Here is a 26,291-nt window from a genome sequence, read left to right on the forward strand (position 1 = left end):
AACCTTAGGTTCAGAAGCTTACACAAGGCCAAAAAACCAACCAAAGTCCGAGCTCCCAGGTTCTGAATCCAGAGCTCTCAACCATGACACTATACCATTTCTTTGCATTTATAAGGTGCTTTCACAGACATTTATTTATCCTCAAAGTAACCCTATGATATAAGAAAAGCAAATATTTTTATTCTAAGTTTACAACTGATGGTTAGAAATAAAGTGATTTGTCCAAAGGCAACAATAGCGATACTGACAAATTCTCAGTTCTAACCCAAAGTCAGATATTTTTTGGTGGAAAGGCCTTGAGCAACCTACCTTCTCTCTCTTGATCTAAATTTCTTCATCCCTAAGGAAAGGAGGGGAGACTAGACTCAAGGTTTTCTATCTTGTTTTTTGTTTTAGCAACAAAACCCTTCCTTTTAACTGAAATCTTAAACTAAAGTGTATTTTTTTTTAATTTTATGTGGTTTTTTTTTTGTTTTGCTTTTTCTTCCCAAATCTTCCCCCATACATAGTTGTATATTTTAGTTGTGGGTCCTTCTAGTTGTGGCATGTGGGATGCCGCCTCAGCGTGGCCTGATGAGTGGTTCCATGTCCGCGCCCAGGATCTGAACCAGCAAAACCCCTGGGCCGCCGAAGCAGAGCGTGTGAACTTAACCACTTGGCCACAGGGCTGGCCCCCTATTTTTCAACCAATAAAAGCAGAGCTCTGGCTACAGCACAGGTTGGAGGGCCTAGAGACATACTTGTCCCCCCTCCCTTCAACTTCTAGAAGTGGGTCCTCACAGAGTACAGTTTGAAAACCACAATATTAGAAGATGGCTAACGTTCTCTAGCATTTTATAAGGCTGAGTCTAGGAAGAAAACCGTTTAGGCTGACCATGCAGCTAAGGAGGATAAGGGTAATTTTTATCTTATTTCACTTAGGAGTTGATACAGTAATTCCTAAAGACTCTCTAAGGGTCTGTCTGAAATGTGTGGGATGTTCTTGACTGTCCTAATGACTAGGAAGCATTATTGTCATTAGGGTCTGGAGGCCACGGATGCTAAATATCCCACCGTGGGAATGATACTGCTATAACACACAGACTTATCCCACCCAAAACGCCAACGGCACCCCTTGAGAAAGACTAGGCTGACAGAAGGGGAAGAGTGGGGGGAAGGGGTAAATGGATAGAGAAATGACAGCAGAGGAAAGGGTGGGGAAGAGCCTAAGGGTCACCACACTGCATGAGTCCTGGGCCCGGGACTCTAAAAGGGATAATCGGGGTTTCCTGAAGGTGGACTTTTAGAGAGGAGGCCGAGATCACCTTGGATGGTGATGGTGATATCCTCACAGGTCAGGAATGACCTTGAGTGTCCTGGCCTGTTCTCAATGACAGAGTGACTAAATTGCCCTTCTGGGGACCCTAGTATAGCCTTTGGGCCTATAGCTTTGCCAGCACCTTCCAAACTAAGAGTGAAATCCTGAGGTTGCTTCCTTTTTTATTTTTAATTCCTGAGAATACTTCTTTTATGCATCCAGTATTGCTCTGGGCACAACCTGAGGGCAAGAGCTGTTTCCCCTCTTTGACTCTCAACTCCCAAAGAAGGAACAATGTCTCTTCTATTAAATTGACAGTTTCCTGAAAGTGGAGCCAAGTCTCCTATTTTTTTCACTCTTCAGTCACCAAGAAAAAATCATGACTGTCAATTAATATACCTGAGAGGAAAACGATACCACGTGGCTAATCTTTACAGGAGCCATGGAGGGCCCAGCGGCTGTCCCAAGTAAAGGCAAAAATGCTTTCTCCTGAGATTTCTTCTGTCACCACCTTGGCACTGCCTATGTTTTGGTCCCGTCAGCTTCCAGAAGAGAAAGAATCATCATGGTACTCCTGAAGAAGAGAATAAAAGAAAAACAAACTAGCCATGGCAGTTTCTCTGGTAACAGGAGTTATTTGCTGCAGTCAGTCCGTGAGTTTCTGATGACCGTGATGGCCTTGGTGGGGGTGGCCGGCAGGGAGCAGATCTGGACCAGCTGATGAGATCCCAACAAATATGAAACAACTGGAATGCAACCACAGGGCAACAGAGCAGCAAGTACAAAATAATAAGCAATATGTTACTGTTGGAATTATACGTAGGTAAGCTCCCAAGGGCATGAATTGTGCCTTAAATCATTTATCTTTATATCCTTAGAGCCTAGCACATAGTAAAGATGTGTAACAAGTGTTCAACTAAATATATGATACAAGTCTCGTTTTTTTTTCCTTTCCATAAAATGAATCTTCCTAAGTTAGCCTATCATTAAGTTACTCCTCTATTAGAAATCTTCAAGGCTTGCTGATGTATGAAAATGCCTTCCTACATGGTAGGTATTTAGTAAATATCAATTCAGCTTGGCCCCTCAAAGCATCCACAATGTAGATTTCTACATTTCCTGCTTCACCTCCTACTATTCCCTTCATCAGAAGATGTGTTTTACCTGACTATCAGTTTTGTTTATTTATTTAATCTTAAAAGTTCACATGGCTATTTGTACTCTGTCTTTTGCTGAACTTTTTATGGAAAATTTTAAATATATGCAAAAACATACATATAAGTATAATGACCTCTCATGCACCCATTGGCTAGCTTCAACAATTCCTTGGCCAGAGGTGTTTTAAAGTTGTCTGAATGTCTTTAGGTGGGATCCCTCTCCAAATATTTATACCCTGCCCTTTTTACTCATGCTTCTTACCCATGTGACCCCTCAAAATGAATCCATGATTCCAATATACTCTTGGCCATAATGATCTTCTTGCCTCCCTCCCACCCCCTAATTTTTTTCCTACTTCCAAGACTTTGCTCATGCTGTTGCCTCTGCTTGGAATGCTCTTTCCCTTTCCCACTTGTCAAATCTAATGCATCTTTTTTTTTTTTTTAAAAAAAGATTGGCACCTGAGCTAACATCTGTTACCAATCTTTTTTTTTTCTTCCCAAACCCTTCCAGTACATGGTTGTATACACACATTGTAGGTCCTTCTGGTTGTGATATGTGGGATGCCACCTCAGCATGGCTTGATGAGCGTTGCCACGTCTGTGCCCAGGATCTGAACCAGTGAAACCCCGGGCCGCCCAAGCGGAGTGTATGAACTTAACCACTCGGCCACAGGGTCGGCCCCCTAATGCATCTTTGATGCTCAAATGTCACCCAGCTCTGCTCTACCAGCTCAAGGTGATAGCTCCACCCTCTCAATTCTGTATTACAATTATATGGGTATATGTCTTATGTCCCTTGACCAATTATAAGCTCTTGGAGAACAGGCTTCACGTCTGATTCATTTCTGTATCCTCAGTGTGAGAGAGAGAAACATATAGCTCCAAAGGGCCAGGAGTCGTGGAGGGCTCAAAGTGGGACAGACTGCTGCAAAAGCAGTAACAAAACATTCAGTGAGCGCCAGCTAAAGGTCAAGCATTCCTCACAGGTCATGTTTAATTTCGTGCCAGAGCTTCAAGGACAGAAGAATGCAGAATGAGTCCTGAGTCACCTCTCTCAGCCTCCAGATTAATTAGAGCTAATTATTCCCACCACAGGAACTCACTAAACATTTAACAATTTCTCCTACTCTCTGCTAGATATAGGAGATACAAAAATAAATAAGAAATGGTCTGTTTTGGAGAAACTCCCAGTGTACCTTTGTGATTTGATATGAAAACTCCACCATCTCTCATCACTAACATACAGATGTTGGACTCAGCCCCAAAACTACACTCTACGCTTAGAGACTCTGAAGGTGTCACTCTCGGATATTTCATATAGGTAATATTTTGTGGAGTGTCTGGTAGGTACACGGTGAATAAGACATACGCAATCTTTCTCATGAAGATCACCATCTATCAAATTGCTTATAGTTCTCCAAGGATTAATCCAAGGCTTAGGGCTTTCCCACCTCCTTGATCTCGCATACGCTGTTGTCATTTTTTTTTGCAGTGGCTTGTTTACCCTGTGTGTCTTCCTACTAAGGAGTGAGCTCTTTGAGCATATGGATTTTTGTCATGTTCATCACCTCCCACATCTTAGAGAGGTGCAGAAGCACAGTAGGCATAAATAAATAGCCATTGAAAAGAGTGGTTTATCAAGTAAATAAAATTCCGATCAGAATTTTCAGCAGAAGTTTCTGGCCAACATAACAAAGTCATCAACCAACAAGGGGCTACAAACTGATAAGATAATTCTGAAAAGAAAGATCAAAGAGGTGGGGTTCAATGCCTTTGAAAAAAATTACAAAGTCACAGTAATTAAAACATACTGTCTATAGAAGTGAGCATATAGATTCCAAAAACAGACTCATATAAATGAGCATTTACCTATTAACCTGTTGATTGCAAGATAGAACAGAATCACGATTCTTTCAGAAAAAGATGAATAAATGGTCTTCAGAAAACTGGTTCACAATGTGAAGAAAGATAAAAGCAGATCCCTATCTGATAACATTTAAAAAATTATACTCAAATGGATCAAAGATGGAAACGTGAAAAATACTTCAAGGTAACACAAACAAGGTTAAAGTACAAATGACCGAAAAAAAAAATCTGAGACACATGTAAACTTGGATAGTACTCAGAATATATATTTTTGAATACTACAAATCAGGAAGAAAAGGGCAAGTAGTCCAATAGAAAACTGGAGAGAAGACATAAACATACAATTCACATAAGATGAAATCTGAATGACCAAAAACCCATAAAAAAAAAAATCCTCATACCGCTGGTAAGAAGGAAATTGCAAATACCTCTTCCTCTAAGACTGGAAAAAAATTAGAAATCTACAATATACAGAATTGGCAATAATATGGGGAAATTGGCCCTCTCATAAACACTTCCAGCACATCTTAAATCTGCCTAGCTACATTTTAAGAAGAGCCACATGTGGCTAGTAGTTAACTTGTTTGAACAGTGCGCCTCTAGAGGGACTCACATGTACACAATAAGACCAAGGTTTCTAGGGGCTGGCCCCGTGGCTGAGTGGTTAAGTTCCAGTGCTCCGCTGCAGGCGGCCCAGTGTTTCGTTGGTTCGAATCCTGGGCGTGGACATGGCACTGCTCATCAAACCACGCTGAGGCGGTGGCCCACATGCCACAACTAGAAGGACCCACAACAAAGAATATACAACTATGTACCGGGGGGGCTTTGGGGAGAAAAAGAAAAAAAATAAAATCTTTAAAAAAAAAAAGGACACAAGGTTTCTAATAGCAAAATTCATAAAACTCCAGTGTCCATTAGTTGAAGAATGGATAAATGAAACGTTATATATCATACAATGGAATACTATATAATAGTTAAAAGGAACGAATTAGATGTAAATATACATAAATATGGACAGCCCTAAAAAAATAACAGAGTGAAAGAACGTTACAGAATGATACATAGAAAACAACTCATGTTCATTAAAAAACAAAATGAAACAGTACAATACTTACATTGCTTGTGAATACACAATTTTTTTTCAATGGACTGGGAGAATGCACAGCCAATTATGATAATAATTGCTTCTGGGGAGGAAGAAAGGGTAATGGGTCTCAGAGTAGGAGACACACAGATAAGTTCAACTTTTATTTGTATTATTTTATCTCTCTTTTTGAATGTTGGCATTTTTAAAAATTCTTTTCTTGTTGTTTTTCTTCTCTTCAAATCCCCCCGTACATAGTTGTATATTCTAGTTGTAGGTCCCTCTGGTTGTGGCATGTGGGACGCCGCCTCAGCGTGGCCTGATGAGCAGTGCCCTGTCGGCCCAGGATCCGAACCAGCGAAACCCTGGACCGCCAAAGCAGAGCGTGTGAACTTAACCACTAAGCCATGGGGCTGGCCCCTATTTTATTTTTTTAAAAAGTGAAGAAAACAGATCATGAGATCAATAGTCAATTTGGGGTTATGGGTATATAGCGTTTCTAATATTCTCTCTATTAAGTTTCACATGATAATTCCCATTTTAAGTAAACGAGATTCCTATAGAGATGTAAATATTACCCTGCAACTTTCTGTTGGCCCCAAAATAAAGTTGATTAGCGGCTGGCGGCCAGCGGCTCTGCTTCCTCAACCGGGGGTTTGCAGGTTCGCATCCTGGATGCAGACCTACACACCGTTCATCAAGCCACCTGTGGTGGCAACCTACATACAAAATAGAGGAAGACTGGCATAGATGTTAGCTCCGCGACAATCTTCCTCAAGCAAAAAGAGGAAGATTGGCCCTGGATATTAGTTCAGGGCCAATCTTCCTCACCAAAAATATTGAAAAAAAGAAAAAAAAGTTGACTGGCATTCTAGTACTCTGTGAGCCCACAGGTCATCCCAGCCCTATTCACCCGATAGATATAGCCGGCACGCCCGGGGGACCGTGTGAGCAGGGGCCACAGGCTTGCAAGGTGTCGGATCTCGATGTACAAATAACAGGATGTTGAAAATGAGTTAAGAAGCTGTAAGTTGGGGTGCAGCACAGTTAATAAAATGTATACCTAGGAGACAAGTAGGAGCTGGGAACGCAGGATGTGGGGTAGGAAAGAATACGAAGATGTGGGAAGTGGATCCTGCGGCGAGAGAGCCTAAGAAGCCGTTTGGGGGCCGTGGAGGTCCCGCAAGGCTTTTCAGCTCGCAGCCTCTGGAGCCTAAGCCGCGCGGCTACTTTCACGGCTCCTCGGAACGCGCTGTGCTACTCACTTCCTTGACGGCCACCCCTTCTCCCTTTCGGCCACTCACCTCCCCATCAACAACCCCCAACGCCCCTCACCCGGGACAATGGACCTTGAAGAGCCACCGCTGCCTCAGATCGCGGACCACAAACCCATTCTCCCGCCAATTCAGCCCTCTGACCTCCGCCTTCTGACCCGGAGCACCACTCTTCCGCCTTGTGAAGCCCGGGAACTCGTTCTGGAGTCTCAAGAATCCGCTGTTTCTGAAAAAGGACTCCTACCGAGGCAAAAAGGCATGTGCTCTAGCCCATAAAATACATTAGCGTGTTTTATGTATATTTTCACGCACTCCCAATCTCCTGTCGAGAGAACGGAATTTAAACTTCCAAGTCAGATCGAATGCATTCTGGGAAATGTAGTCCTTAGCCTCCACGCCTCAATCCTCGGAGCCCAGAGTGAGGGAGCGTCGCGAAAGTTGACGGCTTAGGGACCCTTCCCTTGGGCTCTCTAAAGGAGAGAGTTGGTGAAATATTTGCAATGAAAATAATACAAGCTCACTTCCTCATTTCCCAAGAACCTCCCCCGTCGAAGCTTGGAAGTGCTTGGGAACCGTCCCTCCTTGACCTTTAAGTGAGCAGCAGGTAGATGGTCTCTTAGTTCCTGTCAGGTCTCCGCCTGTCTTGGTGCCCCGCCCCCCGTGCCGGAGCCTGCGCAGCCAATTGGCTGGGAGGACTTGAGCGGCGGAAGCAGCTGGCTCGCGCGGGGTCTGGCGGAGGCGGGGGAGAGCTGTGAAGATGGCGGCGGTGGTGGAGGTGGAGGTTGGAGGAGGTGCTGCCGGCGAACGGGAGCTGGATGAGGTAAGAAGAGTTGAGAGTCGAGGAGAGGAGGTGCTCAGCCTGAAAGTGAAGGGAGGGCAGGGGAGGTATCGGGGGTGGGGGTCCTCGGAGAGACGGGATCCTCAGAGGAAAGGAGCCGACTGGGGGGCGGGTGCGCGGAGAGGGAAATCCTTAGGACCCTGGACTCCAGGACTCCGAGGCGGTCATGGGAGTAGAAGATTTGCAGTAACCTCAAGGGTGGAGATGGAGGACAGGGAAAGAAGCCAGGAGGCTGGGGGTGTTAAAATTTTGAGATTATTAGCTGGGGGTCCTAGGGTAGGACTAGGGCTGAGAGGTAGCTTGAGTTGGAGGGCGTGGACTTATGCGAGGGAGGGCCGGCTTTAACTGTGGGAAAGGACTCGGTCTAGGTTTGGAGTGGGGTTGGGGCGTTGGGGTTGGGGTCGGGGTCGCGGACCGAGGGAGTGCTAACCTAGTATTAGAGCTTTGAGTTATTTTTATGTAGGAGTTATCATTTATCCTTACATTCTAGAACTTTGTACATAATCTGTGTTCAGTAAAGTTTTGTCAGCGAACGAAAGAACGAATGGATGAATGAATGATTGTATACCGGAATTCACCCATTCACTCGTTTAACAAACATTATCACCTTTGTGCCGAGTGCTAAGGACACAGGGGCCCCTTGAAGAGCCCACAGTCTAGAGATGGGAGACACACAAGAAGACTAGTCGTTGTATCAGAGGTATAATGGTGGCACTGAGGCGAGGGGACCATTTCAGTGTGGGGTATGGAAGGCTTCTCAGAGGAGCTGAGTCTTAGAAAGATAAATGACTCTCTCCTTCTAGACTTATGAATCTTTGAGGGTGAGCTCCTTGAGGCTGTATGTTCCCTTTACCTATCTAATAGCCATTTAGCAACTGGTGTATTCAATTACCAGTGGTTCTTGAAGGAATCACTAGGAGGAAAGAGACGTTGAGTTTGAGGGGCGTGAAGGGACAGCGCTGAGAGAGAAGGTGAGACAGCGACGGGGAAAGATTCTGAGGCCACAGGTACATTCATAGCTGGGGGTGCTTGTGGGCTTGCGCATGACAGCATACGGACAGCCAGGAGGAATAGGAGGAGGGAGATTGATTGTCACGTTGGAACCAGTGGGATCAGAATCTTAGAGGCCCTAGCTGTGGGTAGGGTGGGTAGGGAGGATTGGGGCTGAGGCTCAGAGAAAGGGAGTAGAAGTAGATTTGAGAAGCAAAGACTATTGCTGGGTGGTGGGATGACTTGGAGGATTTGATTTATCTGATTGGGATCATTCAGGTGCAGGGAGGAGACTGAGAAACTAACAGGTGGTCAGAGCAAGGGGGGATTTTCAAAGAAACATTTTAGCCTCATACCGCCTACTCACTAGAAACTACAGGTGTTTGGATACCACTGTTGGTGAGGTGGGATGGTTGTGAAGGGGCTCCAAGGCCCCTTCCAGCTTTAAGTTTCTGTGATTACAATTGGCTGTGGTTCACTGGGATATATTTGAGAGCGTCTTGAAAAAGGTAACTACTGTATTGAAGTTATTACATATGGTTTGTTAGTCATGGGCTCTCCTTTGAGGAAGCCTGATTTCAGTTACATATCTTAGGGTTCACTGAGATAAAAAGCAAAAGTTTTGGAAGAGGAGAAAAGAACTTAAAGTTTTGATATAAAACATTTTTGATTTTTGCCTCTTAGCTTTTCTTCCCTTATTGTTTTAAGAATTTAAAAGCTTCCAGTAGCATAATACACTTCCAGAGTGTCGTGTCTAGAGGTCAACTTTATGTGTAACCACTAACATTCATCCCAGAAACTTTTGTTACTTGTTTCATTTACTGAGAAAGAATATAATCTGTTGTCTGCAAATTCTCTGTGGACTGGTTCTGTCCTTTTCTTTGTGTGTTTAAGAAAGTAATTCTGAGGGGCCGGCCCGGTGGCGCAGTGGTTAAGTGCACACGTTCCGCTTCGGCGGCCCAGGGTTTGCCAGTTTGGATCCTGGGTGTGGACATGGCACCGCTTGGCAAGCCATGCTGTGGCAGGTGTCCCACATATAAAGTAGAGGAAGATGGGCATGGATGTTAGCTCAGGGCCAGTCTTCCTCAGCAAAAACAGGAGGATTGGCAGCAGATGTTAGCTCAGGGCTAATCTTCCTCAAAAATAAAAAAGAAAGAAAGTAACTCTGTGAAGCTGGAACAGTCAGTCATCCCTTCAACCTCCAAAAACAAACAAACCCCAAAAAACCAGGAGTCTAGTCTGACAGACCTTAATGTCTGTGTGGGTTTCCTGCTAATGTCTCCCCAGCTGTTCCTTAGCAGCCTTAACTAGTGAAAGAGAAGGTGAAATCCATCTTTTAATTGGTAATTATGGGGGTCTATTGTGTGTTATGCACTGGGAATTGAAAAATGAGTAAGACAGGATCTCTACCAACTTAGAGTATAGTGAAAAGGTATGCAGATGGCCCATTACAATACTAGATAATTGCTGTAATGGAAGTGTGTTGACAAATTCAGTGGGGCACAAAAGACAAGCACTTGAGTCTGCTAGGGGGAGTCAACGAAGTCTTTATGATAGAGATGGATTTGAGCTGAACAATTAAAGGTTGGGTTTACAAAGAAGCAATGGTTTACATGTGGCATCACAGTTGCCTTCCTGTAGCACTTTCTGCTTGGTAGACTCTGCTGTGGAGCCCAGGTTCTGAAAGGGTCGTGGATAGCCTAGCTCGGATGCACTTGGTGCTCTTTGCCACTTCTTTGGAAAGATTGTGCATGCTGTGGTTTGTTCTTCAGAATATTGTATGTATGTTTCCAATATCAGATTCCATTAGTATGATAAGCAGCCAGGAATAGCAGCCATCAGTTCATTCATGTTGCTTTCCTCTTCTTTTGTCTTTTTCATTATTACTTTCTCTAGTAGTTGAGGTCTTTTAGGCTTTACTAACTGCTTCTGCTGTTTTGGAGAGGTGGATAGAGAAGGAGGCTTAGGAAAGAGCTACCGGTAGAAAAGGCTACTGTTTGTTGAGCCCTTACCATGAACCAGCTGCTTTTTAAAGCCCTTTCCCTACATTATCTCATTTATTACTAACGGCAGCCCTATGAGTTAAATGGTGTTAACTGCATGTTATAAATGAGACTGAGGCTAGAGAGGTTAAGTAACTTTTCCTAGGATTCCACAGTTTGTGAGTGGGGAACTGCAGATTCCAACCCAGGTCTGCCTGTGCTATACTGAACTTAGCCTGCGCTATACTGAGTACCTTGGTTCCATTTCTCACTCCATTATTTGTGCCTTGGGGGTAGGTAATTTAAAACTGTATGGTCTTAATTATCTTGTATGTGAAAATTGATACAGTACATTTGATAAGTGACTGTGATTCCAAATAGCCTTTTGAGTCTCACATTTGTGCGGTAAGTTTTATTAATATTCTCTGTTTGTGATAGAGGAAGTTGAGGTTCAGAGTATTTGAGACATGCATGCCGAGGGGCTGGTAACTACCAAGTCGTATTACTAAGATTTAAACCCATTTTTCTAGATGCCAAAGTGTTTGTTTTTCCTTTGTTAAAAGACCTAATCTGCAGACTCCTCTTACCAAAGTAAACTACCCCTTTCTTTATACACAAAAGTCTCATCTCCAAAACATGAAGCAGCATTTCATTCCTGAGAGGTTCAAAGTAGGGGTTAACTAAAGGAATATTGGTTTTTCTATACAGGTCTTTTAATTTACTGATAACTTGATTCTGCTGAACCCCTGGTCATGAGGAGCAGTCAGCTCAGTGGTAGTTAGGGAGGTGAGAGATGGTCTAGCCAGCTCAGGCTAGGTATTAAACAGCCTGTGACTGGCTAAGCTCACTTCTTTCTCTCAACTTGGAAAAGCACAGCTGCTTGAGGATATTAGTAGGATAAAGCATGGGTGCCAGCTAGGAGGCCCAGAAGCAGACCTCTTCCTGGAGCCGGTGAGTTCCTCCTCAAGGGGGTAGCTGGCCAACCCCTGAGAGGAATTGGAGGCATTGTTTTGGCACAGAGAGCTGGCTTGGGACCTAAGGTAGAAAAGCACTTCAACACCCAGTGAGGGCCAGCCAGCCTGCCTGGCCAGTGCCTGTAAATGCTGGATGTGTCTACTCTCAGCACTTGTTTATCTGCCAAAATGATGTAATATCATGCAGATCAGTGAGTAGTTTCCAGCTCAAGTTCAAAGCAAGTATCCCAGCCTACAACTAACCTGAGGTATTATTGCCTTAAGTGAGTAAATTCTCTCTTCTGGGCCCTGTTTTTATTCTTATTAAAAGAGGAGATTGGACTATTGGTGGTTTTTAAACCTTTATTTAGTCACACAATTCTTTATTCAAACAAAATCTCACGTCTAAGCCTTGTGGTTGGTCCTTACAGGAACTCAGAACCCCCTGGTCGTCTCAAGCCACACTTTGAAAATCAAGGAGTTTTCTCTTACTGCCCACTGATTGCGTGACCCTACTTTATGTTCCTCCAACCTCCTGTACTTCTCTTAGCCTTGCCCTACCCAACATTATTCTGTGTGTCTTCCCCACTAGACTGTTAGTACATGAGAGAGCAGAGTTTGTCTGTCTTGCTCATCGTCGTAATCCCTTCGCTCAGCATGGTGCCTGGTGTACAGAAGGCACCTAATAAGTGTTTGATAATTATTACTTTTGAGTAGCAGTAATAATGGCTACCATTTAGTGAATGTGATATGCCAGCTCCTCTACTTAGTAGGACATGCTTTTTTATTGAATACTTACAACATCATATGAGAACTGAACTATTGAACTAAATCATGTCTAAAGCTCTTTCTGGCTCTAACATGCTGTGCACTGTGTTTCTGATTACTGCCAGGTCTTTGTTGGTGCTGTCCTGTCTGCCTAGAATACCTTTCCTTTCCCTCTGTACCTTTCCAAATCCTACCTGTACTTTAAAGTTCTAGTCCAAAGCTCTCTTGGCTTCTAGAACTATTCTTTTTTTTTTTAAAGATTGGCACCTCAGCTAACAACTGTTGACAATCTTTTTTTTTTTTCCCTGCTTCAGCTCCCCAAATCCCCCCAGTAGATAGTTGTATATCTTAGTTGCAGGTCCTTCTAGTTGTGGCATGTGGGACGCTGCCTCATCGTGGCCTGATGAGTGATGCCATGTCTGCACCCAGGATCTGAACCCTGGGCCGCCGCAGTGGAGCGCGTGAACTTAACCACTCAGCCATGGGGCCGGTCCCTAGAACTATTCTGATCTATGCTGATATCTTCTTTCCCTGCCTTGTATGGTTCTCTCTGTGTTCATTTGTCAATTCATCAAACTTCTCTGAAGCACCTTGTGCATGCAGGGCATTGTGCTGTGCCTGATAATACCAGGATGGATCAGGTGTGATAATTGCCTTAAAGGAGTTCACAGCCTAGCATGGGTAGAGAAAGACTGATAAATAAATACAAAAATATGTCACAGGTGCTGTGATACTGGAGTAGGTGCAGTGGGTACATCAAGGAGGAAATGGCAATCCATGTCATAGCTCCTCTTCCCAGCTAGATTGGTAAAACCCCAGCAGGCAGGCTGTAGAAGTTGTCATCCCTTGCCTCTTCAGAGTAGTAATCACTGTTTTGTTTTGTTGTTTTTCCTCCTGTGGGTCTCTCCCTGTAGACATTTGATAAACGTTCCTTGTTTCCAGGGGTTTTCTTCTCTAGGGATTCTTGGTCAAAGCCAAGATCTTACTGAGGGATTGAGGCTTGTGTGACTAAAGTTTAATCTTGGATATCTGACCTTTTGTCTTTGTTTTTTTTTAAGGCATGTAAAATGAGTAGTAGCATAGTGTAGTGGGGAAAAAACTAGAGTGGTAAAGAATAAACCTAGGTTCTAGACTAGAAATAGCAGATTTGTTTTATCTCAGAGACAGCCAAATGTAAATAGATGCTTAGAAGTCTGTGTTGAGAAGGATTCTGAGGCCAGGGCTCAGCTGGAGAGTGTTGAGGGAGAGTGCTAAAGGTGAAATAATATAGAGTACTTACTCTGTGCCAGGTCCTGTGCTGAGTGTTTTATATGCATTATCTAATTTAATACCACAGCCTTACAAGGTAGATACTATTATGGTTATCCCCATTCCACAGATGTGGATACTGAGGCGTAGAAAATTTAAGTAACTTGCCCAATGTCAAGCAGGAGGGTAAGTGATAGAGGCTGGGGTTCAGATCCAAGATGACTCCAGCACCTGTGCTCTTAACGCCTCTGTGCAGTATGAGTACTATACACTCCCAGTACTGTCCTATTCTGGACATTTCTACTATGTAAGTGTGTGGCTTCGTTTACAGAGGTGATTTGATTGGGATCATGCTATTTGTCTGTCTCTCCTACGAGACTGAATTCTCCTTGAAAGGCTTATCCATCTTATATCCCTGGGGCCTGGCATAGAATATGAGTCAATAAATGTGTGAAGAACTCATGAAAGATTGCAACCTCTCTGTACCTCAGTTCTTCATCTGTGAAATGATAGATGTTGACTGGATGACCTTTTAGAGGTCTCTTGCAGCTTTGAAGGTCCTCAATTCCAGTGTTTTACTCTGCCTTGTGTTTCCTACACTTCTTATCAGGTACTCGGTAAATACTAGTGAGTGAATGAATGTAGGTATAATTATTGTTAATAATCTGTGCTAATAATATTGGCATGAGAGAAGAAGAAAATTATGATAGAGGAATTGTAGACAAAAAGGCCTACACATAACGTCCAATTTGGTAACCTTTGACATTTCATGCAGTCGGAGTTTCCTGCTCTGGCAGACAGTCTTTCCCATCTGGTTTCCCATTAAAACACCTCCCATCCCCAGCTCATTCTTGCTTTTTGCAAGTCACTTTTTGATTAACCTTATGACTTAATGACTCGTGTACTTCCAGAAGGAATTTAAGGTGTCATCTGGTCAATAAAGAGCGGGTAGGAGAGAGAAGAAGAAAAGATGAAGGGGAATGTTTTAACTCCTTGAGTGCAGGGACCATCTTTCTCTTTTCTGTACATTCCTCAGTGCTGGGCACATAGCAGACATCAATATATTTATTGAATAAATGAGAATGCTTGTAGAATAGGATTCTGCTCAAGGTTAAGGAAGTATTGAGTAAGGTTCAGTGGTTAACAAACACATTTGCTCTTCTGGCAATAACATACAGCACCTGACAGTGTTTGCTTATAAACTGCTTATGAAGCATTTCCATTTTGAATTAATGCCATATTGCTTGTTACCAGTGAGTCCTAGGCACAGACTCTGAGGACCTGCTTTCTGCCCTCATGGTACCCTGTAGAGATTTCTGTCAGCACTTACCATGTGTATTGTTTGTTTCCCGTACTGGACAGAGAACTCCTTGAGGGGACAGAAACACATCGTTTTTTATCCCAGTGTTCCCAATACCTAATCTCTCACAGGGGCTAGCTAGCATAGGGTAAATACTCAATGTTTATTAAACTTGAATCTTAAATCTAGTCCATCCACCCAGGTTGAACATCCCCAGCAAGTGACCACCCAGTCTATGTATAAACCCCTCTAATGATAGGGAGCTTATCATTCTGTGGTCAGCCTAGTCCCTCTTTGAATACCTCTGTTGCAGTATTCTTCAAATTAGGCTAGAATTCTTATTTCTGTGGCTTCAATTTTTTAGTCTTCCGTGTACCTTTTCCCAGATCCTGCTTCTTTGCATCTTGGACCCATGGAGGTGCATGCGCTTCTAGAGAATGCCTCTGGGGAGTATAGGCTTGGTCACCTGAAGCTATTTGGCCTCAAAGCTTACTCCATGAAAGCCAACCCAAGATAATCCATCTGCTGTCATTCTTATCTCTGTTTTATTTCTTTGTGCTTTCCCTTTTTGGAGTCATTTATTATCTCTTTGCTCCTCAGAGGAAAATCTGTAGGTAAACATAAACTCATTAGTTCTCTCTAAAGTGCAGCTTTCCCAAGGGGATGCTGAGTTATGGCCACGGGGCTTTTGGCTATGAGCAACTAGGAAGAGACTAGGGAAGGGAGAAGCAGAGAGCTAGAGGCAGAGAGCATGAGCCCTGCCAAGGTTTGTGTCGTCTCCACGCCCCCCCCCCCCCCCCCGTCCTTCCCCCTTCCCTGTAGGGTGTTCTCGATAACTGAATGCATACTGTTACTGAAGAGGCCTCCAGTGACATTTTACTCCCCATTGCTTATACGATTGAGCCTGACCTCTTCTGAGTCTGCCATTTAGCACACTGCAGAAACAGTCTTTTCTCCTTCTATTCTAATGATAACAATAACTTTTTAAGTGCATACTGCGTTCCAGGCACTATGCTAGGGATTTTACATGCATTAGCTCTTTTAATTGTATTTTAATACTATTATTATCTTCATTTTCCGGATGAGAAAAACAGGCACAGTGGAGTAGTTTATTCAAGGTTGCTTAGCTTGTAAGTGGACTTGGGATTTGAACCTGGTCATTTGACTCCACGATCTTTATTGCTGGTGTACTCTATAGCATGGATTCACTGTTTTCAAAATTCACCATGTATTTATTGAGTATTTAATTATGCCAGATACTTTATTTGGTCTTGGGAATTCATAAATGGATAAAGAGACTATTTCTGCTGCACAAGAGTTCATGGTCTGATGAGGAGGGGGACCCGTCAAGTGATAATGACAGTATAGTGTGATGAATAGAGGTACGTACAAGGTACCAGAGGTACATGGAAGGAGGAGTGCTTAAGTGTGTTTGGGAGAGTTAGGGAAGACTTCAGAGAGGATATGACGTTGGCTGGATTCTTAATGGAGGGGTAAAAGTTGACCACATGGATAGGAGGCCAGTTTAGGCCAAGGTAAAAAGCGTATATGTGAAGGAATGGAGGCATGAAATCTCTAATTTCTTAAGCATACTGTTCTCTACTAATAAAACATTTATTGATAACTGCTTGCTTTGTGCAAGGCACTGTGTTAAGTGCTTGGGTTTAGAGAAAAGATACTAAATCATGTTTCTCGCCTTCAGAGAGCTTACAGTTCAGTTAGAAAAACAGGACATGTAGTCTGGTTGGGAAGGTAATGGCTGTAATCATAAAATAAGTAGTAGTAAATACCTTATCAGTAGAAAAAACAAGGTACTATTGGGGAAGTAAATCCCTTTTCCTTGGTATGGTTAGGAAAGACTTCATGGAGAAGGAGCCATCTGAGCTGGGCTTAATGGAGAGAGCATAAGGAATAAAGGCCCCAAGTAAATGTGAGAAAGAAGGATGTATTTGGGGATCCGCAGGTCAGAGGCTTAAGTGCTATATCTGGAAACATAGGTGGGGGCCAACGTGAGGTTGACTGAATGCCAGGCTGAGGGGTTAAGATATGTTTATTCATTCCTTCAGTCATCAATTATTGAGTGCTTATATGTGCCATATACTGTGCTGCAGACACAAAGATGAAGACATGGATCCTGCTCTCAGGGGCCTAATAGTCATGTAGGGGAAGATAGACATGGAAACAAATAACTGAAGGATAGTGTGTGTGTTATGTACTGCGGTGATGCAAAGGAGGGGTGATTAACTGCTTGAGAGAGTCATTAAAAACTGAGAAGATGCTTGAATTGGTTCTTGAAGATTGTTTGAGTTCACTAGATAGTAAAAGTTTGTGAGGTAGGAAGAGTGGTCCAGCAAAATGAAAAGATATGCAAAGGCTTGGAGGCATTAAACAGCATAGAATATTCTGGGAACTGTAAGAATTGGAGTGTAGGTTAAATGTAGGGGATAGCAATGAATGATAAGGTTGGAGAGGCCTTTTTAACAACATGCTAAGAAGCTTGGGCTTGTGACATATTCAGATCTGTGTCTAAGAATGATCAAGTCTGGTAGAAGTATGAGTTATTTTTGGAAGGATCAAGTTGGGGAAAGAGAAGAAATTAGTTGGGAATACTGTGGTTGTCTAAGAGTGAGATGATGAAGATCCGAGCATGAGCAAAGGCAGTGAGGATGGAGAAAAGTGAGCAGCTATAAAAATATTAAATAGCAGTGCTTCCAGTTATGTTTTTGCCCCTTTCCATTCCTCTCCCTTATTCACTCACTCACACATTCATCAAGCATTTATTAAGTATGTAATCTGTATTGTTTATTCATTCTTCTTCAAATACTTGTGACTTCAATATGTCAGGCATTTTTCTAGGTCCCAGAAATTCAGCAATGAAGGAGACAATCAAGGTTTTTGCTCTTGTGAACTTTACTTTCTAATTGGGGCACACAGATGACAAGTAATGATTAAGGTAACTCCAAATGGTGGTACATGCTCTGAGGAAAGTGGGGTGATGTGGTAGAGAATGACTGGAGGAGAGGTGCTACTTTAAATAGAGGGGTTAGGGAAAGCCTCTGAGGAGGTGATATTTGAATCAAGACCTGAATGAAGAAGACCTAGCAATTTGAAGGTTTGGAAGCAGACGTGTCAAGAGGAGGGAGAAGCAAGTACATATTGGTGGGAATGAGTTAGGCGTGTCTTGGAAACAAAAAGAAGGCCAGTGTGACTGAATCATAGTGAGCAAGGGAAAAATAGTACCATCTGAGGTCAAGGAGTTTGGCACAGTCAGATCTGTAAGGCCTTGTAGATGCTGCTAAATATGTTGAATTTTATTGAGAGTACAATGAAAAGATTTTGGATGGTTTTAAAAATGAGAGTCAGGTGAGCTGATTTGCATTTTTGTTTGTTTGTTTGTTTGTTTGTTTTTTGAGGAAGATTAGCCATCAGCTAACTACTGCCAGTCCTCCTCTTTTTGCTGAGGAAGCCTGGCTCTGAGCTAACATCCGTGCCCATCTTCCTCTAGTTTATACGTGGGACACCTACCACAGCATGGCTGCCAAGCAGTGCCATGTCCGCACCCGGGATCCGAACCAGCGAACCCCGGGCCGCCGAGAAGCGAGAAGCGGAACGTGCGAACTTAACCGCTGTGCCACCGGGCCGGCCCCGTGCTGATTTGCATTTTTACAGTCTTTTTTTCTGCTTTGAGGAGAATGGATTGTAGGCGGGCGTTCAAGGAGAGCAGTTAGGAGACTATTACAGTAGTCCAGGTAAGAAGTGATAGTGTTGGAGTTGTGAGGGGTGGGCGAGTAGCAGAGATGATGGAGAAAAGTGGATGAGTTTAGAATATGTTTTGAAGTGGAGGCTACAGGACTTGCTGGTGGATTGGATATGGGATGTAAGGGAAAGAAAATAATGAAGCTTGACTTTCAGCTTTTGGATTAGTTTTGCTTTGACTTGAATAATTGACAACACCATGGTTGATGGTAATGTGAAGGTACCGTGAACTGAACAAAAATGACCAGGGGAGAAATTTTTTGGGGGGAGGGAGGAAATGTGAAAAATTCTATTTGGCTGTGTTAAGTTTGAGATGGCAATGAAACATCTAAGTGGTAGTGTTAATTAGACAGTTGGAAATAAGAACTTAGAGCTCAGGGGAGAGGTCTGGACATTGGTCTGGGACTCTGAAGATCTGGCTTTTTATCCTAGCTCTATGACACAGTTGTTACCTAAGGCAAGTCTGTAAGTCACCTGGGTTGCAATGTAGTCAGCGTAAAGAATAATGAAGTTATTTGTTATGCCAGCCTCATGCGTATGCTGGGAGAATCCTGTTTGTTTGTTTATCCATTCATCAACCATACACTGAGCATTTACCAGGCACTGTTTTAGATGTGAAGAATAACAAAGAAATGGGCCTGCTCTCAGGCTTCTCATAGTCTAGTGGAAGAGTTAGTCAGATGAACAGATGTGACAAATGCTGTAATACAAAAGCACAGAGATCCCTGGGAGCACAGAAAATGGTGGGCAGGGGATCAGGAAAGGCTCCCCAGAAGTGGCACTTTAGCTGGTCTGAAAGATGACTGGAAATTAACCAGCTAAAAAAAGAAGGGAAGGGCCCTCTAGGCAGGGGGAGCAACATGTGCAAGGTGGGAGGTGAGAGAGAGAATGGCACTGTCAGGGAAGTGTATGTGGTTTAGTATTATGGAGCATCAGAGTAGAAGTGGGGAGTAATGAGAAAGTAGGGAGACTAGGGAGGGAGGCAGGTGTGAGATCACATAAAGCCTTATATACTGTGCTAAGGAGTTTGGGTTTTTATGTGTAGTGGATGATTAGCTATGGGAGAATTTTAAGCACTTAGGTGAGTGACATGGATCAGATTTGCATTTTAGAAGATCACTCTGGGGACAGAAATGGAGAAGGAATTAAAGAGGCAGGGAAGACTTGCTTTAATCCAGGCAGGTGTGGCTTCCAGATTTATCTAATTCCAAAGTGCATCTATTTTCTGGTGTGTTATACATAGTAGGGGAGCATATGTTAAGTGCCAGAGGATTGGGGGAGCAGAGGAAGGTAAAACTGGAAAGGCAGACTGGGGTCAGATCGTGGCCTTGTGTGGTCACAGGAGCTCACTTTCAGTGCTCTCATGGAGGGCATCGTGTAGCCTACTGTGGAGTTCTTTCTTTTTCTTATAGGCAGCATTGAGACATCAGAAGATTTTGAACTTGGGAAACATAGTGACTGGCAAGAAGGGCGTGAGGTTGAAGGGCCTGAATTGAGTTTGTAGCTTGAGTAATAGAAAGGAAGGAAGAGGTGGAAGAGACATCTCCTGCCGTACTGACCTCTGCCTTTTGGTACAACCAGCCACGTTCTTTAGTTTTTTTCCTCCTCGAAGCTTCCTTCGGTCCTAGTTGTATGCTGTGTTAAGTTTGGAAAGTATTTACTGCTGGCTATTAATGATTATGTAAGGTTTCATGTTACTATTTCTCTTATGAGAAAGAGCTACTTTCTAACTTAGTAGACACAAAGGATGGAGGACCTTTGTCAGCTCTATGTCTCTGATGTGGTCCTGATGCCAACCTTTCTCTTCTCTTTGGATCAAGTTCTGAGTTCCTTAAGGAGAAGAAAGGGCACTTTGAGCAGAGCCGAAGTGGATGACCGTAGCTTGTGATTCTGTCATGTGCTTGATATCTCTCACTGGCTAAAGGAATGGAGGGAGGGGGCCAGTTTTCTAAGTGATGGGGCATTTTGATAGCTACCTCTGAGTGTGGGCCACTGAAGGAATGACTTACACAGATTATACTTCTTCTCAGAGAGCAGCAGCTGTCTCAGGGGTATCTGGTAGTAGCCAATATAAAGTAAGTTCTGTTGGTTTCAGATGGCTTTCCCGGTTCCTCTGGATTTTTTGGCAGCATCATCCACACTGTTTGTTCAGGAGAGAATTACGCAGTCTCTGTGTATTTCCAGAGCACGTGCTTTGTGTCTAGGTGTGAAGTGTGAGGGGGATGCTGAACATTAAGGCATTATCCTCATCATCAGAACAGTTAACAAGGGGCTGTCGCGGTGGCACAGCAATTAAGTGCGCACATTCCGCTTCGGCGGCCTGGGGTCCGCTGGTTCGGATCCTGGGTACGGACATGACACCGCTCATCAAGCCATGCTATGGTAGGCGTCCCACATATAAAGTAGAGGAAGATGGGCACGGATGTTAGCTCAGGGCCAGTCTTCCTCAGCAAAAAGAGGAGGATTGGCAGCAGATGTTAGCTCAGGGCCGATCTTCCTCAAAAAAAGCAGTTAACATTATGTAACATCAATCTGACATTTATTGAACACATACAATGTGTCAGATTACCTGCTAGTTCTTTGAAACACAAAGATGAATAAGATATAAATGATCCTCAGACCACTTTACACCCAGTAGGATTCCTAAATGGGAGAAAATATTTGCAAATCATGTGTCTGATGATGAGGGACTTTATATTCAGAATATATAAAGAACTCTTACAACTCAACAAGAAAAAGTTAACCCAATAAAAAATGGACAATCTGGGGGCTGGCCCCGTGGCCAAGTGGTTAAGTTCACACGCTCCGCTGGAGGTGGCCCAGTGTTTCGTTGGTTCGAATCCTGGGCGTGGACATGGCACTGCTCATCAAACCACGCTGAGGCAGCGTCCCACATGCCACAACTAGAAGGACCCACAACGAAGAACATACAACTATGTACCGGGGGGCTTTGGGGAGAAAAAAGGAAAAAAATAAAAAAATCTTTAAAAAAAAAAGGACAATCTGAATAGACTTTTCTCCAGAGAAAATGTACAAATGGCCAATAAACACGTGAAAAGATGTTCAACATAATTAGCCATCAGAGAAGTGCAAATCAAAACCACAGTGATACCACTTCATACCCACTATGATGCTATAATAAAAAAGACACAATAACAAGTATTGAGGATGTGGAGAAATTGGAACCCTCATACACTGCTATCAGAAATGTAAAATGGTGCAACTGTTGTGGAAAACAGTCTGGCAGTTCCTCAAAAGGTTAAGCATAGAGTTGCTGTGTGACAACCCAGTGATTCCTCCCCTAGGTATATACTCAAGAAATAAAAACGTATGTCCACACAAAATCTTATACATAAATATAGCAATATTCATAATAGCCAAAAAGTAGAAGCAACCCAAATGTCTATCAACTGATAAATGGATAAATAAAATGTATATCCATATAGTGGAATATTATTAGGCAAGAAAAAGGGATGAACTACTGATACATGCTATAACATGGATATTCCTGGAAAAACATTATGCTATGTGAAAAGCCAGTCAAAAAAGACCCCATGTTGTATGACTTCATTTATATGAAAGGTCTAGAAAAGGCAAATCTACAGAGATGTAAAGTAGATTACTGGTTGCCTAGGTCTAGGAATGGGGAGTTGGCAAATGAGCATGGGGTTTCTTTTTAAGTGATAAAAATGATTTAAAATAAAATAGTTGCACAACTCTGTAAATTTGCAAACAATAAGTGAATTACCCACCTAAAATGGATGCTCTACTTCAACAAAGCTTTAAGAAAAAGAAAGGATCCTTGGCTTCAAGATGATTAGAGTCTGGTGATAGAAACAGACTCAGAAACAAGTATAAAAAGTAATAAATGTGACGGAGGCATGTGCAAAGTGCAAATTTCTATGGGAGAATAGAGGAGGAAAGGAATTACTCCGCTTGAGGAGATCTAATAGACTGTAAGCTCCTTGGGAGTGAGAGCTGTTATTTATTTATTGTTGTATCCCCAGTCTACAGCTTAACATAGGATCAGTTAACAGTTGTTGAATGGATGTGTGAATGAATAAAGTTGGAGAGTGTCTCATACAGTGGGTGTTATTTGAGCTGCATCTTCAAGAGTGAAAAAAGAACTAGACTGTGAAGGTGAGGAAAGAATTCTAGGGAGAGAGGACAGCAGCAGCCAAAGCACCGAGGGATAAAAGGGAAAAGCATTTTAGAGTGGTAGGTGGTTCCTTGTGGCTGCAGTAAAAGCCATTTGGTGGAGAATGGTGAGATAAGTAGCTGGTTCGAGCAGATTATGAAGTACCTTGTGTATCAAACAAAGGAGTTTGGACTTTAATCCAAAGGCAATAGAAAGTTCTCAAAGTTTGTCAAATTAGGGTGCCAATGTGGTCAGATGTCTGTCTGATAAAGATCACTGTGGCTGCTCCTATGTTATGAATCTGTTCTGGCAAGATGAGAGTCAGGGAGATCACCTTGGAGGTCACTGCAGGAGTTTAGAAGAGAGCAAAGATAAAAGTCTGAACTGAGGAGGTGTGGCAATGAAAAATTCAAGGGAGATTTTATAGGTGGGTAGATGTGATCAGCACACGAATAGTCCAGATGGTAAAGGCTTTAGGAAATCATAGAAAGGATAGTTCGGTTCTGGAAGAGTTTCTGGAGGAGGTGACATCTGGGTTGGGTCTTTAAGGATGGAGTGCATGTAGGAAAGAGTGAGAGAGGATGGCCAGGTATGGAGGAAGCCAGTCTGAGAAACATGAATTTGTTGGGATAGGAATTGAAGAACCAAAGAAGCAAAAGTTAAGTGCCCCCAAATTTGATAATTGTTCAATGGAAGAGAGGTCATTAAACTATTCCTTTTACTTTTGTATATATTTGAAAAGTTTCATTAAAAAAGCTTTCCAACTCAGCTGGCCTGGAGGATGTGCTTTCTGGTGATGGCAGGAGGGGTGGGGGTGGAGGGCAGACAGCAGTGGCAGCAATTCTTACAACCAGCATCTACTTTCGCTTCACCGTCCAGAGTGTGCCGTCCACGTTAGGCCTTACAGTTTGGCTAAGCATATCTAATGTCTGCAGGATCCCCAGCTGATTTATGAGATCTGAAAAGTGAGGTAGTTCCACTTTGATTTATTGGCTTTAAATTCTTGGCAAGGCTCTAGGGAGTTGGAGAAGAATGTGAATGGGAGGAGAATGGGGAGCTACAAGTATGGGTAGCCTGTGAACCTTTGACTTCACTTGTTATCCTAATCACCCAACAGACCACAGTACCTGTCCCGACAAGATAGAGGCAGCCAGCCTGGTTGTTGTGCTGTATTCATAGCAGGTTCAGGAGCTAGCTAATCTCTCCTTTCTCTGGGCTTACACAGCATTTTGTTTATGTCATTGGTTATCCTTGTCATATTGTGTTTAATAATCTGCCTCCCCCTACCCTCTGGACTGTGAATGCCTCAAGAGCAAAGGTTGGACTTATACATCTCTAATGTTTTGTAAAAAGTGAAGTCTCTAGCTACATGGTTGATCAGTCTCTAACTTGGAAGGATCAGCTGAGACCTCTGAAATGCCAGTTGCTCTGGTGGATGGGCACATCTTCCACAGTTTAGGACCCCTTTGCAATTAGCAGCTACTTGAAGCCCGGGCGAGAGGCCATCCCCTGAGTGATGGGTATTCCTGATGCATGCATATGGTAGTCACTTAGTAAATTTTCATTGATTTAATTTGATAGCCTCCTGTTATATCACACCTCACCACATTGGAGGCATTTTGCTTCTACTTCTGTGGTAACTAAGGAAACCGTGGCAGTTTGGAAAGCCAGAATATTATAGCTGACTCCAAAGCTTTGGAGTTAGTCAGATTTGATATGAATTATTACAGCATTTTAGCTTTAAGGGACCTTGAAAATCACCTAAGCCAGTCCCCTCATTTTATATATGGGGAAACTGAGGCATAGAGAGGCGTGCCCTATTCATTGACATATAGCAAGTAAATAGCTACACCAGATTAGGACCTCCAACTGTTTTTCTCTTCACTGAGAAAGGTAGTTGTTGCCCTGAAGCCATTTCTTGGGGTAAAAAGTGGGAATGAGATAAAACCCAAGGAAATAAGACATACTACGTGGCCTAAGTTTCACTCTCCATTTTGCCCAGCGTGTTCTCGTCGTGTTGGAAACCTTTTGGGGAAACCAGAGTGTCCATGTGTAGCCTCCTTTTTCATTCTTTCTTCTCTTAGCCTGCTTTATTTTTCTTTATAACCCTGCTACCAGAAATTATTTTATATATATGAATATATGCTTATTTACGTTTATTATCTGTCTTCTGCTTTAGAAGGTAAGTTTTATAAGGGAGGAGACTTTGTTTTATGCCTGTCTTATGATCGAATGCATGAATTAGTGAATGAACAAACAAGTATTTATTGGCTACCTTCAAGATGCCTGGCACATGCTTTCCATGATTTTGGTGTTTGTAGGTCAATGACATATCTGTTTCTTTGTTTGGGTTTGATCATTCATGAATGTATCTAAACCCATGTTGAACACAACAGATATTATTGTCAAGTGATTGCGCAGTGACTTTATAGTGCTCGTATGAGTAGAGTGAGTTTCACTTTTTTGTGGATTTAGGCAGTGTGAGATCTAGTGTGAACCTAAGCCTCATGCTGTTTGATCGGAAAGGCCCAGTAGGAAGGAGAATCTCAGAAGCAGGAGAGCAAAGTGACTTGGCAGCTAGAGAGAGAAAACTTCATCCGTAGCTGTAGGGAGAGGAGACAGCAGGACCGAGGGCTGACTTATCCATTAGGCACAGTAAGCACCGTGCCCAGGGACCCACAAAAATGTTTTAATTTCTTTTAATCAAAAGTAAAAACTGGATATGATTCAGCTTGGATTATACATCTTTATACCAATGCAGTCATAAAATATATTAAGTATTTTATTTATTTATTTATTTATTTTTGAGGAAGATTAGCCCTGAGCTAATTGCTGCCAATCCTCCTCTTTTTGCTGAGGAAGACTGGCCCTGAGCTAACACCCATGCCCATCTTCCTCTCCTTTATATGTGGGACGCCTACCACAGCATGGTGTGCCAAGTGGTGCCATGTCTGCACCTGGGATCTGAGCTGGTGAACCCCTAGCTGCCGAAGAGGAATATATGAACTTAACTGCTGCATCACCAGGCCGGCCCCTAAGTATTTTTTTAATGAAGGAAGTGGCCCATAAAGGCAAAAGTACCTAGGGCCCACAAAAGTCATAATGTGACCCTAGCAGGACCTTGTGACTAGTCATTGGCTTGGCCATTTGAGACCCTAAACCCTGACTGACTTCTCCTTTAAGGTCTGTGACCCTCTCCTCACTGCTCCTGCCCCTGTCCTCAGTAACCATGATCTTCAGTGAGTCATTTCTCTCCTTTATATGTCATCTGTACCTTCTATAACATAGAAATGATTGTGCTCCCTGGGCTGAAAATCCGTGCTTTTAAAACAGCCTAATTATTTTATTTTTTATCTGTCTTCTCAAGGGTGAGAAAAAAGTCTGGTTTATCTCTGTATCTCCCTGCTAGCCTAGGATCTGCACATGTAGAACAGGAGTACCTTAAATGAATAAGTACCTTACATGAGTAAATGAATGAGTGAATGAATAAATGTATCAAACCTCACAGATAGCTTCAGAGGATTTATTTATTTATGGTATTATATATAGTATATATATATAGTATAGTATATAGTATTATATATATATAGTATATATATATAGTATAGTATAGTATATAGTATTATATATGGTATTA

The 26,291-nt window shown here is 42.8% G+C and overlaps 2 protein-coding genes across 2 annotated transcripts in view; one reads left to right on the forward strand and one right to left on the reverse strand.

Annotated features, from left to right (window-relative positions):
* Positions 1–7,196, reverse strand: part of XNDC1N (XRCC1 N-terminal domain containing 1, N-terminal like) — a 38,344-nt gene extending 31,148 nt beyond the window's left edge. Inside the window, exons 1-2 of the mRNA XM_046685348.1 lie at positions 6,826–7,196; positions 1,697–1,871 (exon numbers count right to left, since the gene is read on the reverse strand). Coding sequence (XP_046541304.1) covers positions 1,697–1,741 — 45 coding nt within the window. The 5' untranslated portion in view covers positions 1,742–1,871; positions 6,826–7,196. The remainder of the gene's footprint in view (positions 1–1,696; positions 1,872–6,825) is intronic.
* Positions 7,197–7,402: 206 nt separating this feature from the next.
* RNF121 (ring finger protein 121) overlaps positions 7,403–26,291 on the forward strand; it is a 76,923-nt gene continuing 58,034 nt past the window's right edge. Inside the window, exon 1 of the mRNA XM_046685332.1 lies at positions 7,403–7,501. Within this exon, the coding sequence (XP_046541288.1) occupies positions 7,439–7,501 (63 nt within the window). The 5' untranslated portion in view covers positions 7,403–7,438. The remainder of the gene's footprint in view (positions 7,502–26,291) is intronic.

The sequence above is a fragment of the Equus quagga genome, chromosome 14, assembly GCF_021613505.1.
Source record: "Equus quagga isolate Etosha38 chromosome 14, UCLA_HA_Equagga_1.0, whole genome shotgun sequence".
Classification (NCBI taxonomy): Eukaryota; Metazoa; Chordata; class Mammalia; order Perissodactyla; family Equidae; genus Equus; species Equus quagga.